At 33.6% G+C, this 17,297-nt stretch overlaps 1 protein-coding gene across 1 annotated transcript; it reads left to right on the top strand.

Moving 5' to 3' along the window:
• The first annotated feature begins 232 nt into the window (after window positions 1-232).
• LOC140439969 (PRADC1-like protein) lies at window positions 233-6,396 on the top strand. Its single transcript, XM_072530181.1, has 4 exons — window positions 233-537; window positions 597-733; window positions 792-907; window positions 5,926-6,396. Exons 1-4 carry the CDS (start codon window positions 456-458, stop codon window positions 6,212-6,214), a joined length of 624 nt encoding a protein of 207 aa, XP_072386282.1. The 5' UTR covers window positions 233-455; the 3' UTR covers window positions 6,215-6,396.
• Window positions 6,397-17,297: the final 10,901 nt, after the last annotated feature.

Here is a 17,297-nt window from a genome sequence, read left to right as displayed (position 1 = left end):
TCACACAATCACACTGTGAATTCACAAATCACACTATGATTAAAATATACCTAAAAAATATTTATTGATTCTATATGCGGTAAATACGCTATATTACATAATTGAGTAAGGTTGCTAAATAAATAAAAAGATTATCTTGCTTTTATAGTGCATTATAAAAGCTACAAATTAATTTCACGGTTGTACGTAACTTTAGCTGCAACCAAGGTAATAAGTTTTTGATGTCCTTAACCTCAAAATTTGACAAATGTACCTGCAGAAAATAAAGTTCTAGAATTTTCAAGAGAAATTAAAATATCAAATTGATTTTTTGTCGGAATTTCGTGTTAAATACAAACACTGATGATTATACAAACAATTGTAATTTTTACTTCAACAAATCATTCATTTCAATTTAAAATATTTTAGGTTTTCAGTCAAGATTAAGTACTTATAACATCATAAACTAAATTAGGATGAATTTTCCAAAATATTTCCAATATTTGGTTGTAAAACTGATACATTTTTGTTCGTATATTATATTAATCAATTGCGGTGGTATGTTTAAAAGTAAATATCAATACGTAATATATCAATAACAAATGTTTAAATTTTAGCCAACAACCTACATCACATGGATGGAACTTCTTCTGCAGATCTTATTAATGGATATGTATTTTTTGAAATAGTAGATCCTGTTCAGCTGGAATACACATATAGACTTAGACCTGCCTTAGATTTTGGAGCCCCATTTGTAATTATATAAATGCACACCTGTGTTTAGTGTGTACTTTAATTTGTTTGTGTTTTAGAATTCCTCTTTCCATATAAAAAATGTTCCACTCGTACCTGTTTTACCAAAAAATGGATGTAAACCTCCTGATAATTTGGATGATATAGAAGGAAATGTAGCTTTAATTGAAAGGGGGTTAGTACTTAGTTAATTTTATCTCTATAGCATACTCAGATATGTGTTTCTACTTAAACTATGTCCACCATTACATTATAAAATAGATGATATAAAACTCCATTCATAATAAAAATTCAATAATCAAGTATAAGGAAATTATTAAACACTGGCATGAATGTGAAATTTAATATTAGAAAATTAATATAGAAAGAATCTTAGTAAAGTGAAAGAATCTTTGGAAAGAATTAAACATTAAATTAACTAAAAAACAAAGCATAGTTATACTTGTTTTAAATATCAATAATTTTACTTACTTTTGCTAGTAAGAGATGTGCCACAAACTTATCTCTTAATAAAATTAAGCTATAACTTCTCTTTTTACATCTATAGAACCCTAGATCTTCTTAAAATCAGTTACTGAAGTTTCCTATTTAGATAAAATCAGATAATTGAAAAGAAAATAAAAGAATTTTTGGATATATCAAAAGTAAAGGAATAAAGCAATCTTGGAGACAGCCATCATTTATATTGCTAAATATTGTAGCATGTGCATGTGCATGATTCCCATCAAAGATAGTAAATAACTACTAAATAAGACTAGTTGTTGTGTATTATCTAAAAAGTATTGTCTATTTACAACAGGTGAAGAACATAAAAAAAAACAATGAATTCAGTTCAAAATGCTTATTTAAATTTAGCTATTATGTAAATATTTAGGGTTACAGTCTTAAATATTGTTGATCCTTTTAACCTTAATTAACACTTTCAATATTCACAATTATACACAAAAATCTCAATACCCAAGACAAATAGTGTTAACTTATCTGTCTGTTGGTTATTAATTTTTTAAGCGTTTGCTGATGTACTAAGGAATAGATCACATGCCATAAGTCATTTAAAAAAATATCCGTAAGGGGCGCTTATGTCAAGGTTTGGTATTAAATCATAACCTCATATTATTTCTCAGATTCAAACATACATTTTTGCGGATTTTTAGCCATAGTTTATTTTCTGTCTCATAGTTCTGTTAACCAATGAAATAACACAAATTAATCTTATATTTAAGCAAAGCTTTAAACAAAATTACAGAATTTGTTAGTGGCCGTACGCAGGCAGTTAACTTGGGAAGTGACACTTCAATTGAAATAACAGTTCCATCGGGCGTGCCACAAGGCTCCCATTGTGGCCCTGTTTTGTTTTGTTTGTTTCTGGTTGATTTAGTACAACAAATCAAAAATTGTAGTGTTCTTATGTTTGCTGACGATGTAAAACTGTTTAGAAAAATTCAATCCTGGAATGATGCTGCTATATTACAGGAAGATCTTAAATCGTTTTATGATTGGTGCACTTTAAACAAAATGTCACTCAATATAAACAAATGTCATAAAATGACATTCTCAAGGCAAAGAAATCCAATTGAATTTGTTTACTACATAAATATCACATCAGTGGACCTGTCTTTGTTTACATTTAGAAAACTTTATTGTGGTCTCGTTAGACCCATTCTGGAGTTTGGATCAGTTGTATGGTCCCCATCATACCACTGTTACATTCAACAGATTGAAAGAGTCCAGAATAAATTTCTGAGGGTAGCAGCCTATAAGAGTGGATACAGGAGAGAGGAATACAACTATCAGTGGGTAAGAGATAGTCTTAACTTACCAACACTTGAGTCAAGGAGGACATTGTTAGATTTATGTTTCTTACACAAAGTTATCAATGCTTTTATAGATTGTCCTCAACTCTTATCGCTTGTTAGTCTTAAAGTTCCTAGTAGAAGCAACAGACAATCAGAAATCTTTTCAGTGCCATTTCACCACACTAATTATGGTATCAATGAACCAACTACACGATTGGTCCGGAGTGCTAATAGCCTACCAAGACAAATGGATATTTTTGACTCCAAAATTAGTTTGTTTAAAAAACAACTAAAAAGTATCTTACAATAAGTTTGTTGTACATCTATATTATTCTTATATGTTTGTATTATTCTGAGGTGTTTGTTATTTTAATAATTTATTGTTGTTAAGGTGTAACTTTGTAAAACTTGTGATTGTTATTTTAATAATTTATTGATTGTAAGATGTAACTTTGTAAAAATTGTAAGTAAATGGATGCCGTATATAAATAAATAAATAAATAAATAAATAACTTGCCATTAGCCTCGAAAAATGAAGTATTAGATTTGGGAATCTGGTTAGACACCAAACTGTCATTCTCAAGCCACATCAACCAAGTAACAAATAGAGCGATGAAAGTGCTGGGATTTATCCAACGCACATCAGTGGACCTGTCTTTGTTTACATTTAGAAAACTTTATTGTGGTCTCGTTAGACCCATTCTGGAGTTTGGATCAGTTGTATGGTCCCCATCATACCACTGTTACATTCAACAGATTGAAAGAGTCCAGAATAAATTTCTGAGGGTAGCAGCCTATAAGAGTGGATACAGGAGAGAGGAATACAACTATCAGTGGGTAAGAGATGGTCTTAACTTACCAACACTTGAGTCAAGGAGGACATTGTTAGATTTATGTTTCTTACACAAAGTTATCAATGCTTTTATAGATTGTCCTCAACTCTTATCGCTTGTTAGTCTTAGTTCCTAGTAGAAGCAACAGACAATCAGAAATCTTTTCAGTGCCATTTCACCACACTAATCATGGTATCAATGAACCAACTACACAATTGGTCCGGAGTGCTAATAGCCTACCAAGACAAATGGATATTTTTGACTCCAAAATTAGTTTGTTTAAAAAACAACTAAAAAGTATCTTACAATAAGTTTGTGGTACATCTGTATTATTTTTATATGTTTCTATTATTCTGAGGTGTTTGTTATTTTAATAATTTATTGTTGTTAAGGTGTAACTTTGTAAAACTTGTGATTGTTATTTTAATAATTTATTGATTGTAAGATGTAACTTTGTAAAAATTGTAAGTAAATGGATGCCGTATATAAATAAATAAAATAAATAAGTCTTATATTTAAGTTTAAAACAAATTATAGTTGATAAATAGCAACAAGTCACAAATATTATAATTACGTAAAACTAATAAAAAAATAAATGCTGTCTCACCAGGAATTCAATTGATCAATATAGGTAGTTCTATAGATAGGAAAATAATTTTCACAAAGTGTTACTTATTCCATTTTTAAAATTACAAATCATAAAGCTGTTATAAATTATTTCATTTAAGTATATATGGGAACAATTTAGAAGAAATTCTATCTTTCAGTATTTTATGTTTTTTGCCAATCCTATATTTGCCTATATTTTGTCTGTCTGTCTGTCTGTCTGCTAAAATTAATTCTCCTTCTTCAGTAAGTCCTAAAATTCCCCATTCTACTGTAATTTTACTATCTGAAATACTGCCCCCGTAAACATCAGATACATATATAATTTCACATTTTTCAGAGTATGATGTTAGTATTTTAAAGGTATTGGTTGCGTAATTTGTAGAATATGTTGCCATGTATAATAGGGTCATTGTTTCAATCTATTGGAATTTCGGTACAGTGCAGAATAATTTTGTACTGGTCTTCTGAAGTTGTTGCAATGTTCCAAAAGTTAATTTTTTTTAAGCAAGTGTAAAGATGCTTGGTCTGTGAAACAAATATTTTTTGGACAGTTCGAATGTCTAATGCAAAAAAATGCTTTAATGTAGAATAAAACAAATGAAGTCTATATTTCATAAGCGTTATTAACAGTTCATTTTCCACTGAAAGAGCACTATGAATTTTAATGTATGATTTTCCAAACTCTTCAACAATGTAAATAATTTTCTTGAAAAACCTGTAAAATGTTTCAACTGTTCTGACAAAAATTCATAAGAAACTAATGACTTCTATTCCATGTTATCACGGTTTGAGTTATAATACATGTTTTTGAACTCTCTGATTTATTTTCATTAGCAGGTGTCTCTGTTGAACCATAGTTTTGTGTATAATTCTTAAGAGCGTAGGCGCAAAATTTCGGGGCAATGCTTTTTAAATGCATTTATTTTTTTCGAATCCTGATAAAACTAATAAGTATTTTTGAAAAATTTAAACGCAGAATGAAAGATTACATTATTACTGAGAGCCGAAAGTCCCTGAAAACTTCTATAATGTTTATTTTAATAAGTTACAGGGGTGAAAAAGAAGAGAAAATTTAGTGTAATTTTTAATTTCAAATATCTTATTCCAAAAAACTTTTTGTTTATTCTAAGGGACTTTCGGCCCTCAGTAATAATTCAATCTTTCATTCTGCATTTAAATTTTTCAAAAATATTTATTAGTTTTCTCAGGATTTGAAAAAAATGAATGCATTTAAAAAGCATTGGCCCGAAATGTTGCGCCTACGCTCTTAACTATTTGTAATAATTCCGTTTCTGTTTACTCTTTTTGTTTATTTTGGTGGCAATACTGCTGCACAAAGCCTTTTTCTATAACTATCACTTCTCCCAAACTCCTTCACTGGAGTCTCGCAACTTTCTTTTTTAATGTAAATTTATTATAGGTACTGCATCTTTTTAAGGATCCTCCATTGTCCTAAAAAACAAGACAATGACAATGTAAGAAATTAGGATAAGTATTTTTTAACTTACCCAAACTTGTAACAGTATAAGTTTCATCTGAAAAGTGCCTGGAACAGATTTTTATATGCTCGCTGCTGCTTTTTTCACCCCTGATAGCGATCAATCATCGTTTTTGTAAAGCTTTATTCGAGGGGAATTTATTAAACATAACATTGTCAGTTTTAGTGGAAACTGAATTACATTGTGGCACACAACAATTGTAAGGCAAACTGTAAAGTTTTAGTAAAAGTGTAAAAATAATTAAAATGGTCTAAATAATTTATTAAAACTTAAATCACTCACAAAATTGCAAAACAACTAGGAAACGAGTACCAAACAATGTAAATAAATGGCAGAATAAAATAAGGCTATGTTATAATACCAAACCCTGACGCCAGTGCCACCTACATGCATGTGATCTATTGCCTATGTTTAGGATTAGATTATATTTTCTAATTACTGCTCACTCTGTTCCAGAGATTGTTCTTTCAAGAAGAAGACGTATTTTGCAGAACGTGCGGGTGCCAGGGCAGTCATAATTAGTGATGTTGTTAATCCTAATCAAGAATTTTTTATCGAAATGGTAGATGACATATCTGTTGAAGATGTACACATTCCCGCAGGTTACCTATTAGGTAAAAACGGGCTGATGATTTTAAAAACACTAGAAAAACTAAATCGGAACTATGCTATAATCAATTTACCTGTAAATCTAACATTTACCCTCGTTTCCGATATGAACCAACCACCGTGGTTGGGTTGGTAGCAGATTTCGTCGATTTATGCACTTTTATATTTTTGTAGAGCGTTGTTATTATTTATTTTCGCATTTTTACCTTTTGTTAATGAATAATATCCGGCTTTACAAAGCTGCATTAAATTAACATTTTAAGCGACTGCTATACTTTTGAATACATGTATATATATATATATATATATATATATATATATATATATATATATATATATATATATATATATATATATATATATATATATATATCGTTAAATGTTAATTAAGTGTTACAGATTCCTTTAGAGTTTAATAATATGCAATTATTATTATCTTGTTTGTTAAATAAAAAGGAAAATCAAAATATTATATAGTTGCTCTTATAGTAAATTGTTTACTAATTGGGGTAAAGTGAGGTAATGGCGCTCCATAAGTTTTTGTAATTATGATGATATTTTTGAAGATATGGAAATTTTTTATAAAGCTAAGAAAACATAGCGAAACAAAAGCGCTACTATGTTACTGTTAGTACTTTTAAGAAGAAAGTCCCACTGTGACCTATAAGATGTAGTGTGGTCTCCCTTTTCCTTCTGTTCCTTAGGGCGCAGCAGATGTACCTTAATGTTTTTTCAGAAGATGGCTTAATTATTTCTTGTAAATCATTGTATGTCAACGTTTTTGGCGTTCTTTTAAATGATCTTTCACTTCTGCAACATTCAAATAACGATTTCCGCTACAAATTCTTTCAGCAAACTCTGATCGTCTCTTCATCCAATACCGCTCTAATATAAGTTATCACGTCTGCGATATTGAACAATTTCCAGCATAAATATCAGTGTTCTTATCGATGGCTATCCTAATAATAATTTCAAATATTTTTTGCGTGTATAAGGCCTTGACACATTTAGTGACGGCCTGGTTAAGAGGTTGAAGTATCACATTTTTTTTAGTAGGATAAACACCATCTGAACGTTTTCGTTCATGATTCAGAGGCCCTCAGGATGGTCGGGTGCATTGCTCTTGTCCTGTAGGTTTTATTAACAGTAAATCTAGAAATGGTAACCCTTTTTTGCAAATAATTCTTCTCAACGATGTTATTTAAGATATGAGAAAATAAGAAGACCCGGTAAATAATACTAGCCTTGATCATATGTCTAGCTACATTGTCACATAATAACAGGGTTATTCGATCCGTCCCAACTTAAAATACAGGAGCTTGTTTCTTTAACAATTCACAGTTGAAAACTCTCCTACGTTCGTATTCTCCAACGTCGATAATTTTCTTAAACTCTTTAGAAATAAGGATGCAGCTTTCTTATCGGCGGATATTGCTTGCCTGCATTTTAATATTTTTCAAGTTGTATCTCTGTCGGAATATATTTTGGTACTAATTTTTTTTCAAAAGCTCTGTATAAATTTAAAGATTTTTGCTATAACACAATTCCATCAATAGGTATCTTTTTTATTTATATATTACGATCTTTATCATGTACCAGTGTCATAACACAAGACAAAAAATCACCACTAGAAACGCCCTACTAAGAAAACTGGTTGTAAGTAGTTTAAGCCACAAGCCCTGATACAATGAGAATAACAGCACGGGCAATATGTTTTCTAACAGGAAACTATGCCTCCCCACTCTGAAATCCACATAAAATAACTTGATATAGCCTTGAATGAGACATGTGGGATGGTAACCAGATATATGAAGCCTGTCCCACTCAACCTCCTGTATAAGGCAGCAGGTTTCTCATCACCCAAAGAACGCAAAGCAATTACTAAATATTTAGAGAAATTTAAACAAACCTTTGATGAACCACCTACTGTACAACACGAAACTCAATCGTTCAAGGCTAAAATCCAGAAAAAAACTCTTGTGTTGTGTCATTCGATCAACCAGTAAACTACCCACCATCCCAATAATAGACTCGTCAGATAGTAGCCTCGACTGGAAGACCTGGAGGATATCATTAAACTGTATTTGAACTGACGTAAAAACCAACAAAATACAGTGGAAGCTGTAAATTACTAATGGTAATCTGTGCGAATTTGAATAATAATATAATATGGAGCATCTTCCGTCATACTCAAGATGTCCCTCAACATGTAACCTCAACGACCTACGGTTACTGGACCAAGAACCTCAACGTTTTTTCGTCTTCAGTCGAGATGATCAAAATGTTCAAAACATACCTCGGTCCTAGAAGGTGCGAACTGCCTGTAAGCCTCGGTTATGCAGGATTCCTCCAGCGGAGCCACGATGATATCCGAGAGCGCCCGCAGGGGTTGTTCGGACACCGTCGCCGGCAGTGCCAGAGACCTACTTGCTAAAAACACGAATCCGGACTGAATCCTTCTCTCCCTCTGTTCCTCCTTGTTCACTTTCGGTATTGCCCCTTCTTATTCTGCCTTATGTTTTTGCTTACTCCTGGGTACCCTGCCTTTCTTCTTGTTCCTTTCTCTCCAACGTTCTCGTCACATATCTCTAAACTGCTCTCCACCGATCTGACGACCTAAGCATCTCCTCCACCCTCCACCAGTTCCGTGACTGAGTACACCCTACTTCCTAGTTCTCTCTCTCAAGCAGGCTCGTCTCGGCTATCCATCTATCGCATATCAATAGAATGTGTGAGACAGTGTCCAATATTTCACAGCTAAAGAATTTGTCATATTCTGCCTTTCCAAATCTGTAACGGTACGCCCTGAAACAACCATGTCCTGTGAGCATCTGCGTCAGGAAGTAATCCAAACGCCGATGCCTGCAGTCCATCCATCTTCTCAGATTAGGAATTAGCGACTTCGTCCACTGCGTCACCCTTCTCATCTCATTCCAGTCCTCTTGCTACATCATAATGAACCTCTACTTTTCTTCTTGTTTTAAACGTTCTGTTGCTATATCTTCATTTTTTCTCTCATATACTCTTCCTCTTTCCTTCACTAACACCAGGTGCATCGGAATACACCTGGTGATAACTCCCAGCGCCTCGGCAGAGACTGTTGTGTATGCACATGCCACCCTCAACAGACTCTTCCTATCTGCACGCGTGAGCTGCCTTCTGTACGCCTTTGTTAAAACTGCAGTATCCCAGAAAGGCGCCGCGTAGAGGACGATCGATTGCACAACAGAATGAAGGGCCCTCCTCCTCTCAGTTTTGGCCCCTCCGATGTTGGGCATGATCCCCCCAACGCGGCGGATCTCACCGCAGCTTTTTGAGTCACCGTCTTTACGTGCTCCCCCCACCTTCCGTTTTGACTCAGAGTCACATCTAAATATCTCACACATTTCTTTGGAACCACTCTTTCCTACACCGAACTTGAATTAGATGGTAGTCCGGACTCGAAAGAGTAACGTTAGTTTACGAACTGAGTTTTTTTTTTAGCTTTTCTATAACTTCATTACAGACTTCTCCGATGTATGTCGTAATCCAACAGATTTTAATAATGTTGTCTTGGCTTAGTTCATTTAGTCTATCTTAATACTCTCGTATCAATTTTGATCTAACCACATGTAAACTGATTGGCTAATCTAACAGCCTATATCTTTTTTGCAAAAATATTTGTCTGGACTCATACTATACACCATATTTTGATTGGAATTTGACTGTCTCTAAAAAAATCAAAACCTTAAAGGTAAATATGACAGTCTTCTGGATATGTAAATAGCAACCATCATAGCAATATTCTAGATATTATTGGAGCTTTTCCTCGGATATTTAAATATTTAAAAAATTACAATCATAAAAACCGAAAGTGCATACTTCGACGGATATATAATAAGTTGTACAAGTTGTAATATGTAATTGTATTTATTGCGGTATTCTTGCCAAATACTACAATATTATTGATATTGACGATGTAAAAACATGTGAGATTTTAAAGAGTCGAATATAAAATTTGGAATTTGTATTTGATATTCGACTTTCACATAGATATCAGCAAATTAACCCCAACGTAAGCTAAGCCTGTAATTTTAGAGTATATTTTGATATCTGTTATATCTCAACCAATCCATATCCAAATGAAAATTAGTAAGTTCTCGGGAAGAATACCAAGAGGGATACGGTTCTGTTCGAGTTCGGGGTTTCAATCTGCTTACTCCCCTCAATCGAGACGTACCATTATCATGTTCTGTAGAAATACAAGAACCGTCAAACGCCACTGAGTTCTCAATATGCCTACTCCTCAGTCAGTCACTCTTCCACGTGGTTTCTACTAAAACAGTCTCATAGACTATTAGTCGTCAGGCATTCATAATAACTATCTAAACCACTTTAAGTGTAATTTTCTGATCGATCCACCAGTTGCATATTAAGACTGAATATTACTATAACTATTCTTTTGTTTTCATTTGAGATATTTTATCACGTCAGAATGAATTAAAGTTTCGTATGGTTTTTCTACTGTGTTGAATTCTGTCAGTGTGTCCCTGTTTCTCCCAATCCGTTCTTATCAAAATATGCTCCGAGTAAGTAGTATTTCTTCACTTGATTTATATTTACGTTATCGTTAACCAGCACTTTTCATGATGAATTCTAAATCATATATATTCTGGGCTAACACAACTTGATCATCTTTAAACTTAGTGAAAATATCGTATTATTGTTATTTACAAAGATTCCCATTCGACTATCCCACGGTTTTTTACTTCTAAAGGCAGTTTTCACGTACAGATTAAGTAGGAGAATGGACGTGCTACAACCCTGTCTGAACTCCTGAAATGGATAAGTTATCTTTACAGGGTCTATTTGGTGTAAATCCACTTTGATTTTCTCCGATTCTGTAAGCGATGTTTCGTCTTATTGTGTTATTATTGGCCTTACGGTATCTACTGATAGTAGTTTTACCTCATATGTGTTATTTGATTACTAAACAAGAACCTCCCGTTTTCGGTAATTCGACAGGAACATTTCCAGAACCCGAGGATCGAAGGTTATTAAAAAGTGTATCTTCGACCTTCGTATCTAAGAGTGTATCTGTGTGGTCGACCGACACTTCTCTTGTCTTTCCTTGGTCTTCATTCCATGGATCGCTCCATTCTTCTTTGTGTGACTGTCAGTTTGGTATCTGAGGCTTTTGTTAAAGTAAGTGTTCCTGCTCCGTATGTCAACACTGGAAGGAGGCATTGATCAAATACTTTTCTCTTCACGCATGTGGTCAGCTCACTTTTAAAAGTTTCAGTTTTCCATATGCTGCCCACCCAAAACTGATTCTTCTCTTCAGTTCATGAGTCTAATTATCCCTGCCAATCATAATTTCATGTCCTAGGTATTTATATTTATCTACGAGTTCTACTTCTTGCCGACCAATGCTGATGTTCTGGTTGGGTACCAAATTTGTCATTATTTTTGTTTTCGAGATATTTATATTTACACCTACATTTTCTGTAGTCACAACGAGTTTCTGTACCATCTCTCTTGCCATTCCTAGATCCTCGGCTATTATGACTATATCATCGGCGAAACGTAAGTTGTTTAGATATTATAGATCTATTTTTATTTCTTTTGTCAGCCAATCCAAATTCTTAAAAGGATGTTCCAGCACAGTATTAAAACGTTTAGGTGACGTTGGATCTCCTTGTCTAACCCCGCTCTATTCTTATGTCATTACTATTAGTATGTGATTTGACAGTGGTTGTTACCTGTAGATATATGTTGTATAATAATTTTGTATAGCTATAGTCTAGCCTGCATACTTTAAGCGCCTTTAGTATTTTGCTTAGCTCAACTGTGTCAAAGGCTGTGTGAAAATCGACAAATATTAGTACTAACGGTTCCACTACTTTACTTCGGAATCCTACCTTACTAATTTTCTTTCCATTGGGGAGGCTAATCGGTCCGTAATTCTCTAAATTTGCTTCGTTATAATAGTCTCGTTTATTCCCGTGCGATTCCCGGAGCTTGACTCTTGATTCTTAAGCAAATACCAAGCTTTATAAAGAGCTCATTGTTCCAATAACCAACCTGAAGGACCAGAGTTTTCTGTCGTTGTTTATTCCCTAGCTGCTCCAGTTTTAAGGCTCCATAAACTAGCCTTTCGCACTCTCTCGTCTATTACATTGTACGCCATGGACCTAGTGGTTACGCGCCACAGTGAGAATAGGTTTTGCTGAGAGAACTGAGTTCTATTTCTAGAAACCCAACAAATTTGTTAGGATCCAGTAATTCAACAAATACACAAGATATAGTAAGAGATAAGCTAACTTTCATCTGATAATATTTAAACTCTTTTATCTTATCATTTATTTTGCAAAAACTTTTTTACTTTGTCCATTTATTAAACAAAAGTAAAATACACTATGTCAATTTTAGAGTACGAATCCAATTGTTAGTTAGGTTTTTGCATTGTTGAGCATATAGTTTTCTCAATATTTAGTGAAAGTTGTTTGGCACTGGTATCACATACGATTTCGAGATTTTGTGTATGAGATCTTTTTGGGACTCTCTCTGTGAGACAGTGAACTATTTCTCGAGATAGATAGAAAACATTTCTAAGAAATAATGCGATGGTGTATATATTATTAAAGGAGTAAAAACCAAAAAAATATGTTACCAAAGTTACCAGTGAAATTATTATTTTTTAACCAAGATCCTGTTTTTCTAGATCGTAAATATAATTGTTACATTTGTTGATTGATTTGTATGTATACTATACAAATTATTAGTTGTTCTGAATAAAATTTACATAATAAAATAATTGTATTATTCATTTTGATTGTTATTCCTATTATTTTACAGTAAGTAATATTGAAGGTGACATTATAAGACTTTTAATTAGATGTGAAGGAGATTAGATGTGTAATTATAAATAGTGATTATTTATAGCAAAAAAGGTGTGGCAATTGATTTATCGTGCGGATTGTTTTAGATTCTTATTTATTTGATATAACACAAACGGAACTCATTCTTACATAAAACTCATTCATTGATTAAAGGTAATGTCTAATGAAATTGTATATAAAGTGTAGGTAAAGAAGTCGTTTGATTTCGTAGACTTTTCACACTGCGACCTTAAAGATCTTTTGTGTATGCCATTCTTCTTCTTCTTCTTTAAGTTCCATCTATCGAAGGTTGGAAACCACGATATTTTTCGTCTTCCCACATTTCGCTTTCCTCGAATTTTACCTTGCATAATAAGCTGCAATAATGAGTATCTTTGCCCTCTCATAACATGGCCTAAGTACTCAAGTTTTCTTCTTCCGATAGTCGATATTATTTCAGCTTCATTTCCTATTCTTTTAGTAACTTCTGCTTTTGACATTCTTTGAGTCCATAATATTCGTAGGATTCTTCAGTTGTAACTAATATTTTGCCTACCACATACGGTAGTATTATAGGGGATTAAAAATTGGGGTGGAGATAGGACAAGCAAAATAAACGAAACTGTTGCGAACGGCTCTCAGGGTTTGTTTGGAGAGCTGGGTCGTGAATGGCAAGGGGGTTGGATTGGGGCAACTACAAAAATGAAACAAAGGGGTACTTACATGAATCTCCTGGAACAAATGGACAAACAAAACAACAAGAAGACCTCTAGATATTTAAAATAAGGACGCCGCTTCGAGGTGCCAAATTATAACGATTACAACAACTAGTTGTAACTATTGAAATAATTATTAGAAATGCAAAATATATATTTTTAAATGAAACCCAAAAAGGGATTAGAGAGTTAGTTAGAAATAAACAAAATGGTTTAGAAAAAAATTAAACATTTATCATTTATTGTTGTCTCACCACAAACAGTTACAAAAATATTATATTAATAGTCACAAAAGTAAATACAAAAATAACAAAGAGAAACACTTACTATCTCCTATCCGTTTACAAACTCTAGGAGTTGGAGACACTACAAAACTTACTTACTGGTGTAACAGTAGTTACACCAGTAACTACTGTTACTGGTCTATAGTTTATAGCAGAAATAAATTCTTACAAATAAAAAATTATCTTTTAAATGATGAAAACAATTTATTAATAAAAATGTTTATTTTACCTTTAAAATTTAAACACAAAAGTTACCTTGATTTCACTAAAATTTCTTTTAACCTTTAATTGTGGCTTATTCCCAGTTAAATAGTAATTAAACTAAAATTTCTGACCTGAAACTGTCAGTTTAAGGACAAGCGAAGCAGTAACATCTCCAGAAGATGCCAACCTCTAGTGTTGGCGAGAACTAATCTCGTAAGACAACGGCCTAACAGCCCGAACAAATAGTTTAACAAGTTAGTCAAAAGGAGGTTTGTGAAATGTTTAATAATAAATACCCTGGTCAACAAGTTTCGCAGTCTACAGTTAGAAAAATTGAAAAAAGTTTCGTTATACTGGATATGTAAAAAATATTGAAAAACCAGGTAGAAATGTTAAATTTACTGATGAAAAAAAGTTAGATATACTTCTAGAGATTGAGGAAAATCCTCATAAGGCAACTCGAAAACTGGCCGCCGTCAATGATGTAAGTAAATCATTTATTTGAGAGTTTTGCATAAAGAAAAATACCACCCTTACAAAGTTCAGTTGGTTCAGGAGTTAAATGAAGATGATCCCGATAAAAGGCAAGAATTCCGTGAAATGATGATGGGCAGAATGAACGCAGATTTGCAGCTCATAAACAAAATAGTTTTTTCTGATGAAGCAACGTTTCATTTAAACGGAACGGTTAACAAACTCAGAGAAAATCCTCACTGGGTGTGTGAGACTCACGCAATATCCTAAAAAAATTAACATTTGGGCTGGTATCATTAACAATAAAATTATTGGTCCTTATTTTTTTGAGGGCACAGTTGATGGTGAGGTTTATCTAGATTTTTTGATTAACTTTTTAGTGCCTACATTACGAAGATTTTTTCCTGATGTCAATCATCCAAATGAGATAGATCGATCTATTTAATACCAACAACACAAAGCTGTTCCGCATTTTGCACGTATAGTTAGAAATTATTTAAACGAGGTTTTTCCCATTAGGTGGACTGGAAGACGTGGAACGATCGAATGGCCGGCTAGATCCTCCTAGATTTGACTCCTCTCGATTACTTCTTATGGGGTTATTTAAAATCTAAAGTATATTTTAATAGACCAAACAGTATCGCTGATTTAAAAGTTGGGATAACGGAAGAAATTAACAAAATAACCCCCGAGGTCGTACAAAATGTTGTGCGATAATTCCAAAATCGCCTCGGCTATTGTCAAGAAGTGAATGGTGGTTATTTTGAACATTTAATTTAATTGAAAAATACATTCTAAACATTATGTGTATTATTATCTTCATTCAACCTAAAGTTTTGTGATAGAGACATTATCAAAATTTTACATCTTAAAAATCAATTTTCTCAGTTATGATTGCACCAAACTTAAAAAACTTTATATTTCTGAACAGAGGACTAAAATTCCTTTCTAATAAGGTGTCACACGACCCCCTTTGTTATTTAAAATTTTCGAGGGGGTGCTGGAAGGGGATAATATTTTCATACTGTAAATTGCCAATTTAAAAATAAAAATCGACCTGTTTCAGGTTTTTTCCAGATAGTACATAACGCCAAAAATGAATTTATTCCATACATATGGACCGCATGGTATATGTGCCATGACGAGACACGCCTTATGCGACCGGAGGTTCAGAGTATAGACAGGATAAGATCTGTCTGAACACGGAACTTCGAAAACTGGAGTAACATCTTATAACCTCTTCCGTATAACATATACACAGCTCACATTCCAAGAACACCCGGAACACTACTCAGGCTTTACGCAGGTGACATTGCAATAGCAGAAAAACGCAGGAACCTAGATGTAGCTGTAAGAAACCTACATATTTCACTGGATACAATAAAAAATGGAGTATCCAATGTAAAATCGCCATAAATCCAAAGAAGACACAAGCAGTTATCTTCAAAAGGAAGAGATAGCCCAGAAGAATAGATAACAGTGCAAGGCAGATCCATCAAATGAAAAAAATGAAGTTAAATACTTAGGAGTCACTATGGGCCAACTTTAAATGTTTACACCATACGTTAATGCGATAGTCCAACAGACAATGCTAGAGTCACAATCAGAGGATTAATATGAAGAAGTAAATTAGCAATGAAAACCAAATTAAGACTCATCAACAGCATCATAATACCCATAATAACATATACATCTGTCGCATATGTACGCACATGCAACACAACCAAAAGAAGCAGCACACAACAAATGCTTGAGAGAAGCTGAAGCAAAAGTGCCCAGACACGTAGCCAAATGCTTCTTATTCAGATATTTGAAGCAAGTAAGAGTACTATAGACGATAGAAGAAAAAGACGCTGTAAAATTCGCTGAGCTAGAAGACCACCCAAACCAGATCTTGCGAGAAATATTAAGGTCCATTATGTTCCATAGATGGAAGTACAGAAGACCCAAACAAGAAATGTTAGCGAACATTTAAAGAAGTCTGGATAATATTGTAGCTCTATCAGAAGGAACCACCGTGAACATTGTAAGGTATCACGCATAAACTAATCGATATTTTATTTCAGACATCTCCAAAAAAAATATAAGACAAACGAACTAACAAAACTGCGTAAGCCACAAAAAAATACTACTAACAAAAAACCCTTAAAAAACTGATAGAAGTGGCCCACACACACGGGCGCCGAGTCGCCGAACTGGGCCAAGTCCAGTAGTAACAGCAAATCGACGATACGTCAGATAAGCCGATAGCGGGGCTATAGCATCTTATGCTGTGCTGCATTATTTGGTAAAGATTTCATATTGGGATCCTTGTATCCAGAATCCTCATATGACAAGCATTTTGAAGTAGCCTCCATAGCGCATCAGTGGCTATGAGGATGGAGTATGGCCTGGGGAACGTTGGGGCTTGGAAGAGTGGTTCTTGATTTACTTGGACCAATCCTCATCCCAATGAATTGTATGCCCGAATGTCCATATAGGTACGCAAGTCTCTACAAGTTGAGTTTACTTTTTTGCTTGCTTGCTTGTCGTGAAGTAGTCACATCAGATTGGAGTTACCCTCGTGGACAACAGAGAAGGTAATTCTGTGGTTAAGAAAAAGGTCTTCCAATCGTGCTTCCATTGAATGACTTTAAATTTTTACACCTTTAAATATTTTTAAAATTGTGTCACTAACATCG

Source organism: Diabrotica undecimpunctata, chromosome 4 (genome assembly GCF_040954645.1).
Source record: "Diabrotica undecimpunctata isolate CICGRU chromosome 4, icDiaUnde3, whole genome shotgun sequence".
NCBI classification, from domain to species: domain Eukaryota; kingdom Metazoa; phylum Arthropoda; class Insecta; order Coleoptera; family Chrysomelidae; genus Diabrotica; species Diabrotica undecimpunctata.
The sequence above is the reverse complement of the archived record's forward strand: the minus strand, read 5'-3'. Positions and strand labels throughout refer to the sequence as shown.